Here is a 19,360-nt window from a genome sequence, read left to right on the forward strand (position 1 = left end):
TCCTTCGGCTTAGAGTGATTCTTTATTTGAGTTCAAAGTAAAATGTTATGGTGAAAACTCAAGAATTAGACAAGTGGTGTATAGTATTTATCTTATTTTATCACCGGCATGAAATAAGTTCAAAGCTAATTAAAATATTTATCGAGTGATTTGCTATAAATTTTCTCTGTTTTTTCAAGAACATTTTGATAAAGATTGAAATTTGTCCGAGTGAATGTATTTTTTTGGTGGAGCTTCTGCTCATTGTAGGAAAGTCTTTGGATTTATGTCAAACAATTAATTTATACAAATCTAAAGGATAATTTTAATTTAAAATGTTTTTATATATGATCTGAAATATTACATTGTGTAATCGTGCATGTGAAATTATAAAAATGAATAATACAAATGTATCTCTAAATTAAATTTGTTTTTTTTTTTTCATAATCTTAGTGATTAATTGGAAAATTTGCACTTTGGTATTAATTTCCTGAGATGAATTCATAATTTAATGATATAAGTTTAAACAAGTTAATCATTCATTTATACTTTCTAAAACAAATCAATTAAATATAAATTAAACTATTATCATGCAAACTAAACTTATAGAAATAAACTTAAACTTTTCATTTAAAACATACTTAAACTTCTCATTTTAAAAAACGCGTTAATTGTGGTCACAATGGAAAATGAGTATTAAAATTGGTTGCCTCTTTGAAATTAAGAGTGGTCAAATAATCAAAAATAAACATAAGATAAAAAAAACTTACATGAATATCTTTATCTCGAGCCTTTTAATCAACTTTTTCCCTCGGGAATCGAAGATGAAGAGATAAATCTTATACCTCATACTTTTGTTACTGGAACTTTACTTTTTCAGTGCAACATCAGAACCAACCGGAAAAATCTTACATGAAGCATTTCATTTTATCAAGCTAAGAAGACCAAATATGAACATTCAGAAGTTAATAAAAGATCATCCAGAGAATGAAACACATCTCATTTCATCACTCTATGAAGATGGTATCTTCACTCGATGAACATGGAGATTAATGGGCTTTTATCAAAAACTCTGTAAATGTACATTTTCTGTTAAACATCATGACGGGAAAAACTACAAGTTTTGCATAAGTCATATTTGAAAAGAAAAGAAATCTTTTGTGGAACAGCAAACTGCTAGGGAGTAAAGAAAATCGCCGAAAATTTTACAACATGACTCATATTGGAAGATAGTCAAAAGACATATGCCCAGAGTGCTCGAACCAGAAATAGCCAAAATTCGTGAAAGTTTTTCAGCCAATATCTGACCAAAAACATATAGTAGAAATAAATATAAGTGGTGAAGGACCGCACAAATCATATTGTCCCTCGGGACCATACCAAAAAAATATACACCGACAAAGTTAAAAAAAGCATGTGATCCAACCATTCCATTAGTGTAGGATAGACCACTCAACCACCACAACATGATAGACTATCAAACAAAAGATGTTGTCGGCCAGAACTATCAAGTAGAAGATTTACAATTATGAAGTCTGAATTTGAAATCCACAAAGACTTCTATATATATATATATATATATATATATATATATATATATATATATATATATATGTTAAGACAGAATAAAAACAAAAACATCATTCAACATTTTCATTTTATTTCAAAATAAAACCTATAATATTTTTTTCCAACATATGTATATTGTAATTTCAGCTACAATAATTAGATAAACAAGTTCATACTCTTCTACGAGAGGTTATCATGTCATAATATTTTGTGTGTTTGAAAACAAAAACCCAAAGTTTAAATTAAAAAAACCCAATATCCGGTGGATACCACGATGGGATTCCAATTAAATAACTACGGAAAATTTTAAATAAAATAGGAATTTAAATTAATTTTCGATGGATAAAGGACTAAGATATAAATTAAAATAGGTCTCGAGGATTTTGATGATTTATTTAAAAGCCCATTGATTAACTGGACGTTCGACTTTTGTTTAAGTTGCTTCTTCGACGAGACATAACTTTGTTGTATCACAAATCAGGGACGCCGCTTTAGGAGAGTTCACCTAAATTCAATCGATGGGCCGCCGGATCTTGGGTCGGATCGCCGCCGCAGCCTTCGGGTTTCTTCTGTTGCTTTCGTCGGTTCACTCCTTTTATCTCCCGGGGGTTGCCCCTCGCGATTTTCTACAAGTACTGAATTTTGTGTAACATTCTGGATTCTGTCTTTGATTAGCATCTTGAGTTTTTTTTCCCTTATAAGTGGATCTACGAGTAATATACTCGGTTTATGGGTATTTAGTTTCAGTTTCATTTGAAAATTTTGGTTTCCTAAATTTTCTTAGTGATCGGTGAAGATCTAGGGTTTTTGCAATATTTGTTGGATTTGGATTCAGGGATTATCCGTGTCTTTGAGTATGATTTGATTTCTGATGTTATTTGTGTTATCATTTAGTTACATTGTTAATGTTAGAGTTTCTGGTTATCGCAGCGAAAGTTTTATTCGAGGTGCATCGTGAGTTTCCGGCATTTACATTTTGATTAGGAATTTTAAATGTTTCGTTTGTATTCAGTAGGGTAGTTAGTCGTATTTTATCATCATTTTCATCGTTGCGATGTTGTTTTCGAGGAAATTTATGGGAACCCGCTACTCTTCCTTGAAGTCCCTCTGCTTGAGATACTGCGAGCCCCGCAAGATTTCCCAAAGCCATAGGAATGAACGTTTTCTAAAATCTTTTAGAAATTTCATTCTTGGAGATACTGATATGATTATGTTTAATAGACTTTCGTAGGTCCCGCAGACTGGAGTTATATGTACCTTCAGTAATTAAATCAATTGACAGCTAACATTTTGTATGGTGGTTCTATGAAAATTGGCGACCCCTTGATGTCATTTGATATTCTTGTCTCCAGTTGTAAACTTGTAATGTAGCAATTGATAAGGATGATTGATTTATTTTCGTCATTGGTAAGTACGAATGAGGCATGAGCCACTATGAGGTTGATGTTTGTGTGCAAACACTTTCTTATCCTATAAATGTCTGCTTAAGAATTGTTTGGTGGCTTATGTTATATATATTTTATAGATTTGAAATGAATGGGTTATATTACATTGTTGATATATTTCTTAATTTACATAATCATCGTAGTTTTATATACCTGTTGATTTAAGTAGCTGATTGTTGTTTTATCTTTTATTATGCTTCTGCTCTGCTGGCTTCTGGCTTTTTAAACTTTTCATTATTTATTTTTTAAAATAAAATCTGTGATATGGCTGTCCTTTTATTGTTACAGGGGGATGACCTTGCTGTCAAAGTGAACAAGCTATCATCTACCAAGACACAACTTCCGTATGACTTCTATTTCTTAAATTATTGCAAGCCGAAAAATATTAAGAATGTTGCTGAAAACTTGGGAGAGGTCCTTCGAGGTGACCGCATAGAGAACTCAGTGTACACAGTAAGCTTCCATGACTGTTTCATCGGACTTTCCTGCTGCTAGGACACTATAGTCCTAGTCATGTCTATGTTCTAATACAAAACTATCTGGTATTAGTTTCGTATGAGAGAGGAGCAGTCTTGTACAGTAGCTTGCAAAGTTACACTTGAAGAGAAAGATGCAAAAAATTTCAAGGAGAAAATTGATGACGAATACAGAGCCAATATGTAAGTGCAAGATGAAGTTTACCTTCATTGTCCTTGTTTGCTCACGCTTTTTAGCTCTCCATAGATTGTGTTCTAGTTGGCACTTTGTTTGGATCAGCTCATCAGCCTGCAAACCTTGGGGCTTTCTGCTAAGTAATTTCTCATTTTCTAATCTAACATCTAAAACATGCAGGATTCTAGATAACCTTCCGGTAGCTGTAATTCGGCAAAGGCGAGATGGAATTACATCAACAACTTATGAGCACGGTTTCCGTGTTGGGTTCATAGGAAATTATGCTGGGGTAAGTTACAGTTTTTTCCCTTTCTTTAACGATGCATTTTGGTCACTGATTTGATTTCTTTAAGTCCTTTCAGAGCAAAGAGGGAAAGTATTTCATTCATAACCACCTAAGCTTCAGAGTCATGTACCATAAAGATCCTGAAACTGAATCAGCTCGAATTGTTGGGTTTGAAGTTTCTCCAACCAGGTTTGCTCTTTCTATTGATTGACTTTTAGATAATTTTCTTGTTTCACATTCATGATGAGACCTCCCAGGTGTCATAATTGGAATTACGTTTTGTCATCATGGAAGTGAATAAAGAGAGTTTCTTTCTCAAGCAATTTTTAAATTATACATATGAAAAAACAATTATGGAATTTTACCTTGTTGAGGAATTGGTTTTCCTCTACTCGTTTACACGTTCACCTAATATGTTTCAACAGTATCAATCACGAGTTTAAAGAGTGGGATGAGAACAACCCTAAGGTGACAACGTGCTCCCCAAACACCAAAAATTTGATCCAGGGAGGTATGGCACCGCAGGAAGTAGTTGCGGGCAAGGATGTTGTATTTTCTTACGATGTTACTTTCAAGGTACTTGTTTTCTAACCCTGATTTTTCCTATTGTTTTATTGTCTTGTGCGAAATTGAAGGCACGCAATATGTTGTAGGAAAGTAACATTAAGTGGGCATCACGCTGGGATACCTACCTCCTAATGAACGATGATCAAATTCACTGGTTCTCTATCATCAACTCTTTGATGATCGTTCTCTTCTTGTCTGGTATGGTTGCCATGATAATGATGAGAACTCTTTACAGAGATATTGCAAACTATAATCAATTGGAAACCCAAGATGAAGCTCAAGAAGAAACGGGGTGGAAACTTGTTCATGGAGATGTCTTTCGGGCACCTATAAATTCAGGATTGCTGTGTGTTTATGTTGGTACAGGTGTCCAGATCTTTGGAATGACATTAGTGACAATGATCTTTGCTTTGCTTGGTTTCCTCTCACCTTCAAACCGTGGAGGCCTAATGACTGCCATGGTTCTGTTATGGGTATTCATGGGATTATTTGCTGGCTACTCATCCTCTCGTCTGTATAAAATGTTCAAAGGCACCGAGTGGAAGAGAAACACCTTAAAAACGGCTTTCATGTTTCCTGGTATCCTGTTTGCATTCTTTTTTGTGCTGAATGCTCTCATCTGGGGGGAAAAATCATCTGGAGCTGTACCCTTCGGAACCATGTTCGCTCTTGTGTGCTTATGGTTTGGAATATCAGTACCGTTAGTTTTCGTTGGTAGTTATCTTGGTTTCAAGAAACCCGTAATTGAAGATCCAGTAAAGACCAACAAAATCCCGAGACAAGTTCCTGAACAAGCCTGGTACATGACACCAATATTCTCTGTACTCATCGGAGGCATTCTTCCATTTGGTGCCGTTTTTATTGAATTGTTCTTCATCTTGACTTCCATCTGGCTAAACCAGTTCTATTACATCTTTGGTTTCCTCTTCATCGTCTTTCTGATACTAATCGTTACGTCTGCTGAGATTACAGTTGTCCTCTGCTATTTCCAGTTGTGCAGCGAAGACTATCATTGGTGGTGGAGAGCTTACTTAACCGCTGGCTCCTCCGCCTTGTACCTTTTCTTATACTCGGCTTTCTACTTCTTCACTAAACTGGAAATCACCAAACTTGTTTCGGGTATTTTGTATTTCGGGTACATGTTAATTGCATCATATGCCTTTTTTGTGTTGACCGGAACAATTGGCTTTTATGCGTGCTTCTGGTTTGTCAGGAAGATCTATTCCTCTGTGAAAATCGACTGATGCAAGAATTGAGTGATTTGGAATGAAATTCAACAGTTTCGATGTAGTTTGGCCCGTATCATTTCAATATTATAGAATGAAAGTAGAATCAGGTGCTTGGAATCTGCAGAAGATATGAGATCTTTAAACTATGTAAAATTTTCAGCGACTATGGAACTTATCCATGTTTCTGTTACCAGCATACCCCTTTCGCCTTATCTTAATTAATTATGGTTTTGTCCACTTTAGGCTCCCATGTAGTTGTGGCCAAGGGATAATGTTCTTTTTTCTTTATATATTTATTTATTCTACTGTTTCATCCATTTTTCTTTCTTTCTTTCTTTTTTCTTGCACTTCCTAATGTATAATCAGCTCTCCGGTGTTGATTCTACTTCAGCACGAAGAGTTTTAGTCCGAGTTTTGAATTTTGATAATGTCCTGTTGCAAACTATGTTTGATTTTTGTGAAAAAACTGATAGTTTATTCTAGATGATTTATGGAAAATTAAGATTGAATGTAGTTTAGACTTTTAAAAAAGAGTTACTCGGAGTATTCGATTAGTAATGGAACTGGCGATAATTAGCCGACTTATGAATGATCAGACAGAGCAGATGCCTACATCCTATCAATTATTTGCCTTCGAGATAAATTTTTTTACTAACTAGCATCGAAGGAGGAAAATACAGCTGCCAATTTTAGTTTCCCTACTTTTTCACAATGTCATTCAATTTAAACTATTGGTTTTTTTTTTTTGGGGTGAATAGATTTCATTATCAAATAACCATGTCAAAAGACAACTTCAGATAAATGCAAATGAATGGCATCTTTAAATTCTAAGTGGCTTCTAGACAGCATACATCTATTGACCAACACATACTACTTGGTTGTCATGCCTAGATCAATGAACAGTCGAAGAGCTTGCTACATTAGAGCACAAAAAACGTAACTCGATTTTTTTGTCACAGATGTCACATTCCGTTTCAACAATCAATTTTGAACCATGAACTTTAGCAACCATGTAACCACCCTCTTTCACTGCCAACAATTCAGCTAACTGCAGGATGAAATATCCTTTCAGGTATAAGTTGCAACAAATAAGACAATTTGCTTGTGATCGTGCCTCCACAATTCTTACTGAAATAATCCATAGAAGCAATTACTGAAGCATTCACAACAGATACAAGTTGCAACAAACAAGACAATTCGCTCGTCATCGTGCCCCACGATTCGCGTCGAAATAATCCATATGAGCAATTACTGAAGCATTCACAAAAAACGCTTATTTCGAGCTAGCCAAACAGAGAAGGAACAAAAGTTTGGAGATGGTCCCCTTGTCCAAAATCAACAACCCAGCAAAACAAATCCTCAGAAAAGCCTCCTCAGAACCCAGAGAGGCCACAAGGCTGTCAGTTTCCAATCCTGTCTTACATAGAAACCTTAAAATAAAACAAACATATTTAACTGAAGTCAGTTGGGGAATAACGATATCTCGGAATAATTTGGCAACTTTTGATTTTTGCTTGTACTAAAAGGTGGATAGTTTAAAACCAAATCTGTCGGGCAATCCTAAACTCCGAAGCAAATCATTTATTTAAACTAAATTAATTGAAAACGTAACAGGAAGAGGAATTAGTAATGTAAGCTTTCTTCCTTGATAAATAGGGAACAATTACATATTAAAGACGGAGCAATGATATTATTGCTCTTTTTAAACATGAAAACATGCACATGAACTCATTTATCGTCCCAAAGTGCAGCATTCTAATATCCCTCTTCACCTCAAATTTCAAGTTAAAAAATGGCAGTTCCAAAGGGACCACATACTACAATATCTACTAGCGGCAATCTTATCTTTCGTATCAATTTTCAATATCTATGCAAGCTTCGGCTAAAATGGTGTGTTGCATATATGTACAACTTCACCCTTAGCAAAGCTCGAAGAAAATAGCTGTAACGAATAGAAAACATCAGAAGATCTGTATCCAAGACAGGTAGAGATGAAAGAGGGATGTTTTGTTTCCATCAACTGCAGATGGCCTCAACGGAGAGTTTCTTCATAACATTTGCACATGGATCTCCCCCAAAGATTTCGGGTGTAACGGGTACTGTACAAGATTGTTGTCCAACACAATACTGCAAAAAGGACACGGACAAGCCAATGACAGAATAAGACACCAGAAGAAAGATCTTGCTGAATTTTTAGATAATGGAAATATAGCGAAAAGATAATCAATAGAAAATAAAATTACATGGCTAGGCCAGAAAGGTCTATATCTACGACACAATGTTCAGGACGATCAAACTAATCTAAAATTAATTAAAGGAAAGAAGTGGTGACTAAGAGTTTGAAGTTACACATGTACCCTTTGAAAAACGTCGTATGAATGGAATGCATGACAACTTCCCTGTCGGTAATTTCCACAAGTGCCCTCCGGGGTACCAAAGCTAGCGAATTTGATTGACAAAATCTTTTGGCCAGGATCACAGGACAGGTGAGCTTTGGGCCTCAATGGCTTGTTTACTTTTCCTGATGATTGCATTTGCCAGTTGATTAAGGTTGGTTGCCATTCGTTTATGTCAGCACATACACTTGCTACTTCCCTTTTGCTTAAAGAAATTCCATTCGGATTTCCTCCCCATTCTTCAAAGACAACCAAAAGATTTCCTGATGGATAGAGCCAGGACCGAGGAATGTGATACCTTAAAAACAGGTTTGTGGTTTAGTCCAATTTATTATATATAGGATGAGAAAATTATATATATATATATATATATATATATTAACTTTACCATCTCTGAGAAGCTTCACCGCAATTTCTTAGGCATTTTTTCTCATTGAACCAGCCAGCATAATTGCAGACACCACAGTTACCGGATGCTTTGTACTCATTCCAATATCGCCCAATGCTTTGGCCATTTATCCACACCTGACCTTTACTCATGGTGTCCATATCCAAAGCCAACGGTTCGTTTCCATCCGGAGCATTGAAAGTAGTCTGGCAAAAACAATTAGCAGGTTCTCCAGATTTGGTAGATTCCAGCTAAAAATCGAGAAATTTGGGGTCATGAAGATGAGGAAAACACACTCACCTTGTACCAAGTCAAGGGTTGTCGTTCAGCAACCAAGGAACCTTCAACCCATTCAACAGAAGAGCTTCCACTGATTGAATGAAGACTCAGAGATTCTCCTTGGAGACCAATCTGCCCAAAAACAAAGCAGAAGTTCGAAAAAACAAAAAATAAAGAATCTTGGAAAATGAGACAATTATGAAAATAAAATGACTAACCGTGTAAGACCATTTTTGCCATGTTAAGTCTCTTCTCCCCTCGTTCAGACCACTGAGTGAAATTGGACCAAGAATACCAGTATTCCATGTTTCAAAATGTGGACCAACATTCTGACCTCAGCGCACAAAAAAAGGAAAAAAACAAGAGTGAATATGATGTATCAACTGTATACAATCTATAAATCTCTAATTCGATTGTTGTTTGGTCAAAAAAATATTCTTCCACGTGATGTATTTAGAGGAGAAAGAGAACTGGGAGAACCTGAAGACCAACAGCAATGCTCAGGAGAGAAATTTTGTTGATCCCAGCTCTCAGATTCACACCTTGACTGAAAGTTAGCTTGGGGCTCTCTAGACTTCCATAGGCAGTTCCTGCAAGAAAATGCATGAGTAAAGTGACCAAATCAGAAGTAATGGTCAACAGTTGATTGTTAAGGCTCCTAAGAAAAAATTTACATCATGAAGAAACATATTTCTTATGTTGACAGAACAGGGATACTCAATCACAAGGAATCCAAAACCGGAATTGAAATAAATTATCAATTTTAGCTCCTCGTCCTCCCAAAAAAGGGATTCCCAAGAAATTACCGTGATATTTTGTTTTTTAATCTCGGTCAACTAATTAATTAAGAAAATGACATCCTCAAATGATACACATGAGGAGGTCATTTTCTAAATTAAATAGTTCACCGATGTTATTTTACAAATTTTCCAGAAATTACTTCTCTGATTAAATAAATTGAAGCAGAGTGCTTTTGGTTGTCCAGGTCGAACATGATAGTAAAGCTTTTAGACGTGCTTATCAAAGAATGACCCACCACCTGATAATTGTCCATTAATGAATACATGCAAGGCATGGCCTGCAGATAAGACGGTAAGAACAGGCCACTTCCCACCTCTTAGAAATCCTTCGCGGGGATCAATCTTCACACTGAAAAATAGAAAGTGTCATTAAATTTTGTGGTAGTGTTTTTTAAACAATATGAATATATCGTAATCTAGATAATATCATATCTGATTCCAGAATATATTCCTTGATTTCTAACAGTTACATGTGCACTTACTCTGTTGAATACCACAAATAATCGGTGTTGTCTCTGGTGGTATTGAGCTGTTCACGCAATCCAACCGTTGTGAACGAATTATCATCATAAGATTCTGTCTCTTCATTGTAGGATTGCCAAGAAAATCCTTTGCCAACTGGGGCCATCTTCATTTGTGCACTCTGAGCACCAATCTTCACAAGAAATTAAAATGGATGTCAACTTAATTCTCCACAATTAATTTTTCATGAAAATGAACTCGAGAAACTTTGTATACATAACAATAAAATATAAAATATTCACTGAAACAATCTTTTTCTCACCCTTGCGGTGTTATAAACCGTATTCTTGCAATCAGGAAGGATACTGATAGACCAAGGAGGCAAGTTGTAGTGCGCATTCCCAAAAGAGACCTTCGCAAATGAATGCTGGTTGTAGTTTGCGAGAAAAGCAGCACAGGCTCCAGATGTTGATTTGAAAACATGAGCCTGTAAGGTAAAAAATATAGGAACGGTACGGTGTTCATTTTCATTACAAACAGAGTACCCATGGAATAGAATCAAAACTAATCCCAACCTCCTGAAAGTTTCCGAGTGTAGTGGAAGAGGGAACTCCAGATAATAGAGCTGGCTCACAGAGTTTTATAGCTCTATGAAGATCCTTCAAATGACCCCATTTAGGCTGATTCAATAGTCCTATGTCCAAAAAAAAAATTATTCATTATTTCAGCTGGAGCCTCCTATCACTTCAGAAGATGATATGAATGGTACAATCAGAAATAAAACTATGCGAAGGAAGGGTAAAGAGAGGTACATTAATCAACAAGAATGGGGGAACCATAAAAGTCAATACAAAGATATGACAACAAATTTTTCATCAAAATATCCGTTATATTTGAAAGCGATATGACAAAGGACTTGAGATACAACAGCCGTTGGCACAAAATGGATGTCTTATGAAATGAAGAATGGACCCATAGGACACATCCAGGACTTGGAAAGAGGCGGCAAAACTATAAAATTATACATAATATTTGAATTTGTTTTTCATTTGAGGGGAACGATCTAGAGAAATTTAAAGCGGTACATGTGTATGCTTAATCTTCCACCACCTTTTGTCTCAAAGTCTACTACAAGACCAACATGTCATCTATAAACACGAGGTCATGTCTCCACAATCCTTTGTCTCACTTGCAACAATTACAGCCCACAATGACAGTGATATTGAGGGTGACAACTGCCATTAGTCACATAAATTTGATAAACAGCCCCTCATATCTACTTTGAAAATAAAAAAGAAGTCATCTTCTCCAGGCGCTAAACAAGTTGATATGTTTATCAATCAAAATTGCAGTTCAATAGTTCCAAGTTCAAATTATGCATGGCATATCGTGCTACATGTATCATGAGCAAATAACAAGAACAAAAACAAAATTTAGGAGCCATACCATATTCATCAAGCGGCGCATCATAATCATAACTAGTTGCAATGAATGGGCCACCAGCAGTCCTCCCGAAGTTTGTTCCTCCATGATACTGACAAAACAGGAGAAACAAAATAAATCAAGCCAAATCTATCACCAAATGTACACAGTCAAGAATTTAGATGACGGTCCATTTTTACCATATAATAGTTAATAAAAGATCCCCCTTTCTGAATAAATTTTGCAACAGAGAATGCCAAATCCTCAACTGGTCGGTATGGAACTGGGCCACCAAATTTTGTAAACCTAAAAAACGTTACGATACGTTATTTTCCAGTGACATGAACATAGAAAAGGCGTTGAAAGTAATGAAAGTTCACTAAATCACTTGTTTCAATATTTACCAGCCAGTCCAGGCTTCAGTCCACATCTTGGGTTTGTAAGCCTTATTGGGAGAGAAGTAATCACAATAGAAACCATTGCAGGTATTAATCTGCTTGATGAAAGCGCACACCAACGGTGAATATCAAGAAAATATTCATATTATAATACATCTCAATAAGTTATAGAGTTTTATGCAAAACAGAGGCTCATAGAGTTGTGAGAAAATATAAGGTCATTGTCATGTGGGAGTTGTGTACATTCTTTAAAGTAGACGATAATTAGAAAGTTGAGTATTGGAGCGTGGAACATTCTAATCAACAAGGGTATACATGTAAACATCAATACATACATATACATATACATACACAACGAAAAACCATGGTCGGTAGCCAAGCCATAGCAGTGATGACTAGGAAACACAGTATATGAATCGCCAATAATCTGATTGAAAAAAATGGGATTACGTACAACTGGATCGGGGGCATCATCTTGTTTGCACATGACCCATGGAACACCAGTGCCAAGATCCACAGCCATTTTGGCAGCCCAATCAGAGTATGCCCTGCCAGCAGCACCAAGCTCATATTCCATTGGTCCATACTCATTCTCAATCTGTTACACACAAAAGAAATCTTACAGGTTGCCTCATATTTGCCTTTACATACATCATATTTCCTATAAGGCAAGTTTTGCCCCAAAAATCCATCAAATTGAGCCTTGAACCCATCTAGGCCTCCTCGAATGTAGCTCTGGGCCTGTCATAGCTCATATTGTTTCAAAGCATCGCAAACAAGAGAAAAACCGAGAGGATTTCGTATACCTGAGATAGAATGATTGGGCCACCTTGAGTTTCATACAATCTTTCAGCTTTCATCATATTCACAATCTTGGTTGTGAATTTTTGCATGGCATACTTGTGTAAAACATTCCGGCACCAAAAGCACAAAAGAAAACCAATCAGTCTCAAATAAGACAATAAACTATTCCGATTACTCATATAACAAAATATCAGTTGCCTTACCTTAAAAGGCCCATTATTTGTCCTGAAACTAATGCCTGGAACATACTTCAGCCAGACAGGAAAACCACTGGAATAAATACACAGAAGGGGCTCAGAATACGAACATTATGTCAAAGAATATGGGAAATTCTATTTTCACTCTCTAATATTATATATTACCCAAAATTCCACTCAGCGCAAGCATAGGGGCCAATTCTGAGATGAACATAAAGCCCGGCTTGATGCACCACTTTGATAAACTTTACCAAATCATACCTTTCTTCAAAATAATACTGGGAAAAAGAAAAAGACATACTTAAACAACTGAAGCAGGATATACACATAAAAGAGAACAAGCCTAGTAAAAATTATCACAAACTGGCCATAAATAACTGACCTTTCCAGGTTCAGGCTCATGCCCATTCCAAAAAACATAAGTCTGAATCACATCCAAACCACCATCTTTTGCTTTCTGAATAAGACTCGGCCACATCTGTAACATCCCAAAGATAAAAACATTTCTTCAAAAAAGACATTATATTTTATAAATATATAAAACTACAACAGCTTTACCCTAAATAAAAATCGAGGAAACTGCATTTGGGATGTGTAAATTCCACCCAATGAAATATTTAACCAACTACATTTAGCACAGATATATACCTCAGGTGTGCTTCTAGGATAGTGAATAGATCCAGAAATAAGAATCCTTTTCTGCCCATTGACAGAAATTGCCCTATGGTCGTAAGAAACAGAACCCATTCCACAAGAAATCCAAGAACTCAGAAACACCAATCCCACAAGCAAAAATACATTGCTAGCAATCTTCCGACCCATAATTCCAAAGCAAAAAAAAAAAAAAACCCTTCAAGAATTCAGCTTTTGACCCCTACTTTCTTTACTATATTCTTTGGCTCTTCTTTCCCTCCTACACTTTATTCTATACCTCTTTTAGCCACACACGGTCAAGAAATTAAAGACCAACAACTGCCTGGCCTGTTATCAAATATTTCTCTTGTTTTTTCCCTCTTACCCCCCTCAGAAATGATGACCGACAAGGTCACTAAACACACAGTAAAAGTGTGTTATCAGCTTTGTATTGCGCAAGGAAACGAGACTTTTGGGAGCTGTGAGTTATGGGTGCTTTGCAGCTGCTTTTATAAAACAGAAGGTATGGGTGGTTATGAGTGTGAAAGTGGGACCCGTTTAGGCTTTCGGACCCACAAATGGGCCCCACTTTTTACCCTATAATTTTTTTAAAAAAAACTATATATATATATATAAAGTATTATTTTAAATCGATATTTTTTAAGGAAAGCATAATAATTTATATTTCTACTTTATTCTATTATATTAAGCTAGATATCCACTTACTAATTTAATTAATAAATTTACATATATAACATTTATTGTATCATTTTATTGATTTTATTTTCCTAAAATAACATTTATTTTAAATCTTTCAATTCTATTAAGGAGATAATATAAATAATTATTTTTTATAATTATATTTTAATAAACTATTATCTTTTCAATTAATTTAAATTTCTCTATATATATAAAAGTAATTTTTATATTGCACGCACATTTAATGTGCTCAAATACTAATTCAAATGATGTTATTAAACCGGATAGAACCAGTTATAGATTGTGAGATAACGAAATTCAACCAATCTTTTACGACATCGAAGTAGATTTATCGGAATAAATCAATCCGAATCCGAAACGTTAAATGTGAAACAAAATAACAAAAAATTAAATATATCATTGGATCATATTCAACTATATACATTTTCGGGTAACTCCAGTTCGATATTACGCGGATTCAATTCGATCTGAAACCAATCTCCGGTTCCAAATTGAACCGGTTTGGGATTGATCGGTCAAATGAGGATCCCTATGTAATATGTATAATTTATGTTTGAAATAAATATGATTACTCATTGGTAACCGCAAACGTATCAATTAAACTATATTTATGTTTATTCCAAAGGTAATTACTAATTACCAATTTTTTTTATGCTTTATGTTTCGTGTTTTCTTGTGCATTATTTTATGGAAAGACCAAATGGAATATAATTTAATCGCATAAACTTTTGTGAAACGATCTCGTAAGTCAATGTTGTGAGACGAGCCTCTTATTTGAGTCTTCTAAGAAAAATTATCATTTTTTATGGCAAAAATATTACTTATTATTGTGAATATGAGCATGATATATAATTGTCTCGCAAAAACCTACTATAATTTAATTTAGTGATTTACTTGATATTTTTTATTATACATAAATTTAACAAACATGAATTTCAAATTTTTATTATATTAATGTCATTAAAAAAGAATAACTTGATTATTTAAACTTATAGTGAAAAATATAAAGTTAACTGTGGGAATAATTTGCTTTTGACAATAATATTTTATCTTACTTTATATTAAAAAAGCCTAAAATTTTAAAATAAATATGAAATACAATATCTTTTTTTTTTTTTTTTTGCAAATAATTTATATATACATATATTTGAAAATAATATATAACTTTTCTGGAAACGCCATGCATATATCATGTGTTTTTCCGGCCCTCAACGTTGTCGGTATCCTCATTGGAAAAACGGTCCACAACCAAACGCGGTCTAGAGCGTAACATCACGCGCCCGGGATATATATATATTATATATATGTATATATAATTATCAGAAGTCTATTTCATTAATTTAATCTCTTCTTAATTATGTCATGGTGATGTAGGAGAAAAAGAGCACTGGTTAGCTTAAGAGTCATGATCATGGCTTAATTATAATTAATTGAATTGTATGTGCTGGTAAAATAAACTTGATTTCATTGACAAAAATAAAATTGTCCTAATACTAGGGGAGACTTAGAAAATACAAAAAAATTTATGTGACGGTCTCACGAGTCAACTTTATGAGACATATATCTTATTCGGGTCATCTACAAAAACAATTATTTTTTATATCAAAAATATTATGTATTATTGAAAATATGGGCAGAATTGACCTATCTCACAAGAGATCTATTATTCAAAAGTATTACTTATTATTGTAAATATGAGTATGGTTAACATGTCTCACGGATGATTTTTTTGTAAATATGGACATAGTTGACGTGTTACAAGAAACTTAGTGGAAAGAAATCTAAGAATATATATAGAGAGAGCCCATATGAGTATATTGTCATTGAAATCTGTTTGGATTTCTTGATGAATATGATTTATGAATCTCTAAAAACTATTTTTTAGTATGGTTTTTTAATAATTTTTTAGAAATAATATAAAACTTAAAAAAAATGTATATTATGTAGTATTGAGACGATTTCACTTTCTAAATTTATTTTAATAATTAGCTTATTTAATTTTGGACATGGCTCAACTTCTAATTCAAAAATTTTGCTCTAGGTGGTGTGATATGAACCAATTTTGGGGGTATTTCGGGGCAAAAGGCCAAATTAATACCCCTAAATCAAGGACTTCTCTCTCTTGTCATAATTATTATAGTTGTTAAACTGGATGCTTCTAATTAATCTTCTGAATTATGATATTTTCAAATTTCCACATCAAATTTTGTTAGACTGTAACACGGATTGATTTTATGAGACGGATTTTCAAGTCGACACCTCATAAAAAAAATATTTTTTGATGCCAAAAGTATTAATTTTCATAATAAATATGCGTCAGATCGACCTATTTCATTGATATAGATTTATGAGACGATCTCACAACAGATATATTCTTTAATTTGTAGAGTAAAAAAATACCGAATTAAAAGGAAAATTAGTACTATATGACAAAATAAACATCATTTTCTCGAACTAATCGCAATTAATTATGAGACCCATCTTACGTATTCGTTCAAATTCTTATGTACGTTGGCTTTTAGGCTGCGGCATCCCATGTGAAAATAATAAACATTTATTTATTATTTTTAATATTATATATATTTATTAATTAGTGAATCGTGTTTATTTAACACTTAATTTTTAATCAAAAACACAACGTAACAAGTATAAAAGTTACACTTTTAAATTAATTATTTATTCAAGTTAATGTGATATTTTAATTCCAAGACGGCATAAATGCAAGATGACCTAACTATGTTATTGTTATTATTATTATTATTATTACTATTATAAGAGTAAGTATCTTGTGAGACGATCTGTGAGACGGGTCAACCCTACCGACAATATTCACAATAAAAATTAATACTCTTAGCATAAAAAATAATATTTTTTTATGGATGACCCAAATAAAAAATCCGTCTCACAAATACAACATGTGAGATCATCTCACACGAATTTTTGCCTTATTATAATTTAATAAAAATTTGGTCACACTCGATACATGCATGGCGTGGAGGTGAATTCTTTATTGGAGTTTGGAAATTGAAATTTTATTATAAACAAATTGAAGATAACGTAATGAATAGTAGAATTTGGCTTGAGTAGTCCTCCAACCGTGCAATCTGCTTTGAGTATGGATAAGTACTAAATAATAAGTTGATTACAATATACGCTCGAAGTATACACTAAACGTTCATACAATGTTAGTAATTAATTTGTGTGAGACGATCTTACGGGTCGTATTTTATGAGACGAATCTTTTATTTAGGTCATTCATGAAAAAATATTACTTTATATTGTGAATATCGGTATGATTGACCCGTCTCACATATAAATATTCGCGAGACCGTCTCACAAGAGATCTACTCTTATTTGACTACGATGTCTTAAAATATGGGATCAAGTTTGGACCAAAATGTAACAAATTTCATCTTTGATTCGAAAAACTGTTGATATTTGAAAATAATTATTTAAAGAAATTATATAAATATAATTTGAGGTTGGGCTCTTAGGTTAGGCTAAGATTGCAAACTAAGTAAAGGATAACGAAAATATTAATTTTATTATTATTAGTTATTTTTATATTTTGTTTTCACGCAATAAGGTTGATGATCATTGAAATGGAAGTCAACAAACGACTATATAAGAAAATACATTGCACAGATTACGTAACAGTAGACTGATATAATAAAACAATTAATAACTTTGAAAAGTTGCTTGGAATTCATAAAAATATTTCATATACATAATCATCACAAATCTTCTTTTTTTTTCTTTCCAAAATTAATAAGATCAGTAGTATGTTTAAGTTGAGATATCTAACTTGAGTGCATATTAATAATTTTGAACAATTCAGTAATATGTTCAGAAAATTTTGTTTTGAAAAGATCAAGATCCAAAAAAGCCGTCATCTGATCTACCCTAAGTCCAGTGATATCATTATACATATTCACCGGTGTTTGAGGACTGAAAATGAATGACAATATATCGGTGACGAATTTGACGCATTTTGCCAACATGAGGGTATAAAAAGATAGTTCACGACAACTTACACATCTCAACAGATGAAATGGCGGAGCGAAAGAACATCACCTTGTTGGAAAGAACAAGACCCATTTTATGGACAATGTGTCTAACCAAGTCATTTTGGGTAGAAAAAGTCAAGACCGATATTTATATCATCAATTATTCTCCTTTAGTGGAGATTTATCTGAAGACTCCGATGGAGGTGTAGAATGAGGAGCCGACTGATTATTCTCATTTGCACACATTTGGAAGTCATGTGTACGTTATGTACAATGAGTAAGAAAGATCGAAGTTGAATTCGAAATCCAGAAAATATATCTTCTTGGATTATGCGAATGGAGTAAAGTGGTTTCGCTTGTGGGATCTTACTATTAAGAAGATTGTCATCAATAGGGATGTTATCTTCGAGGAAGATAAAATAAAGAGAGATAAATACACATTGAATTCAGAAACTAATATATTTCAGGTGTAAAATAACATAGAAAAAGGTCAAATTTCTTGTGAAGTAATGGCGGAACACCAGGAATAATAACATGTTTTTTCAGAGATTTCCAAGGTAAGACAATCAACTCAAGAGAGAAAGCCACCGATTTGCCTTTTAGATTATTTTATTGAAAACAATATTGCATGTTGTCTTTTAATAGAAGATCCTGAGCCATTGAGTTTCAGTGGGCCTACTCAAAGCTCGGATGTATCTCTATGGATGACAACAATGCAGGAAGAATTGGAGTCATTAGACATAATAAAACTTGAGATCTTGTTACACTACCACGAGAGAGAAAAACCATTAGTAACAGATGGATCTATAAGATCAAATCGTGGTGGAAATAACAAAATGGAGCGGTATCATTCTAGATTAATGGTAAAATTGTATGCTCAGAAATAAGTCACAGACTTTAATGAAATATTTTCTCATGTGGTTTGGCTTACAATGGGTGTTTGACATACATTTAAAATAATTAGATATGAAAAGGACATTTCTTCATGGAGATCTTGAAGAAGCCATAGGATTTTGTGGAAAAAGGCAAAGAAAACTTGGCTTGCTGGTTGAACAAATCTATGTACGGTCTCAAACAAGCACCAATGTGTTGGTACAAGAGATTTGATTCCTTTATCATGAGTATTAG

General features: G+C 33.9%; 2 protein-coding genes across 2 annotated transcripts; one reads left to right on the forward strand and one right to left on the reverse strand.

Annotated features, from left to right (window-relative positions):
• The first annotated feature begins 1,963 nt into the window (after positions 1-1,963).
• LOC142531635 (transmembrane 9 superfamily member 7-like) lies at positions 1,964-6,043 on the forward strand. The gene is made up of 7 exons (XM_075637848.1): positions 1,964-2,180; positions 3,282-3,446; positions 3,543-3,652; positions 3,825-3,933; positions 4,007-4,119; positions 4,356-4,506; positions 4,584-6,043. Exons 1-7 carry the CDS (start codon positions 2,067-2,069, stop codon positions 5,739-5,741), a joined length of 1,920 nt encoding a protein of 639 aa, XP_075493963.1. The 5' UTR covers positions 1,964-2,066; the 3' UTR covers positions 5,742-6,043.
• Positions 6,044-7,567: 1,524 nt separating this feature from the next.
• Positions 7,568-13,995, reverse strand: LOC142531634 (beta-galactosidase). The gene is made up of 19 exons (XM_075637847.1): positions 13,521-13,995; positions 13,255-13,350; positions 13,038-13,150; positions 12,879-12,945; positions 12,678-12,770; positions 12,326-12,469; positions 11,878-11,966; positions 11,674-11,779; positions 11,498-11,585; positions 10,627-10,745; positions 10,374-10,538; positions 10,072-10,244; positions 9,829-9,938; positions 9,270-9,379; positions 9,008-9,118; positions 8,811-8,921; positions 8,511-8,716; positions 8,084-8,420; positions 7,568-7,853 (listed from the first exon to the last, which is right to left on the reverse strand). Exons 1-19 carry the CDS (start codon positions 13,692-13,694, stop codon positions 7,743-7,745), a joined length of 2,523 nt encoding a protein of 840 aa, XP_075493962.1. The 5' UTR covers positions 13,695-13,995; the 3' UTR covers positions 7,568-7,742.
• Positions 13,996-19,360: the final 5,365 nt, after the last annotated feature.

The sequence above is a fragment of the Primulina tabacum genome, chromosome 17 (assembly GCF_025594145.1).
Source record: "Primulina tabacum isolate GXHZ01 chromosome 17, ASM2559414v2, whole genome shotgun sequence".
NCBI lineage: Eukaryota > Viridiplantae > Streptophyta > Magnoliopsida > Lamiales > Gesneriaceae > Primulina > Primulina tabacum.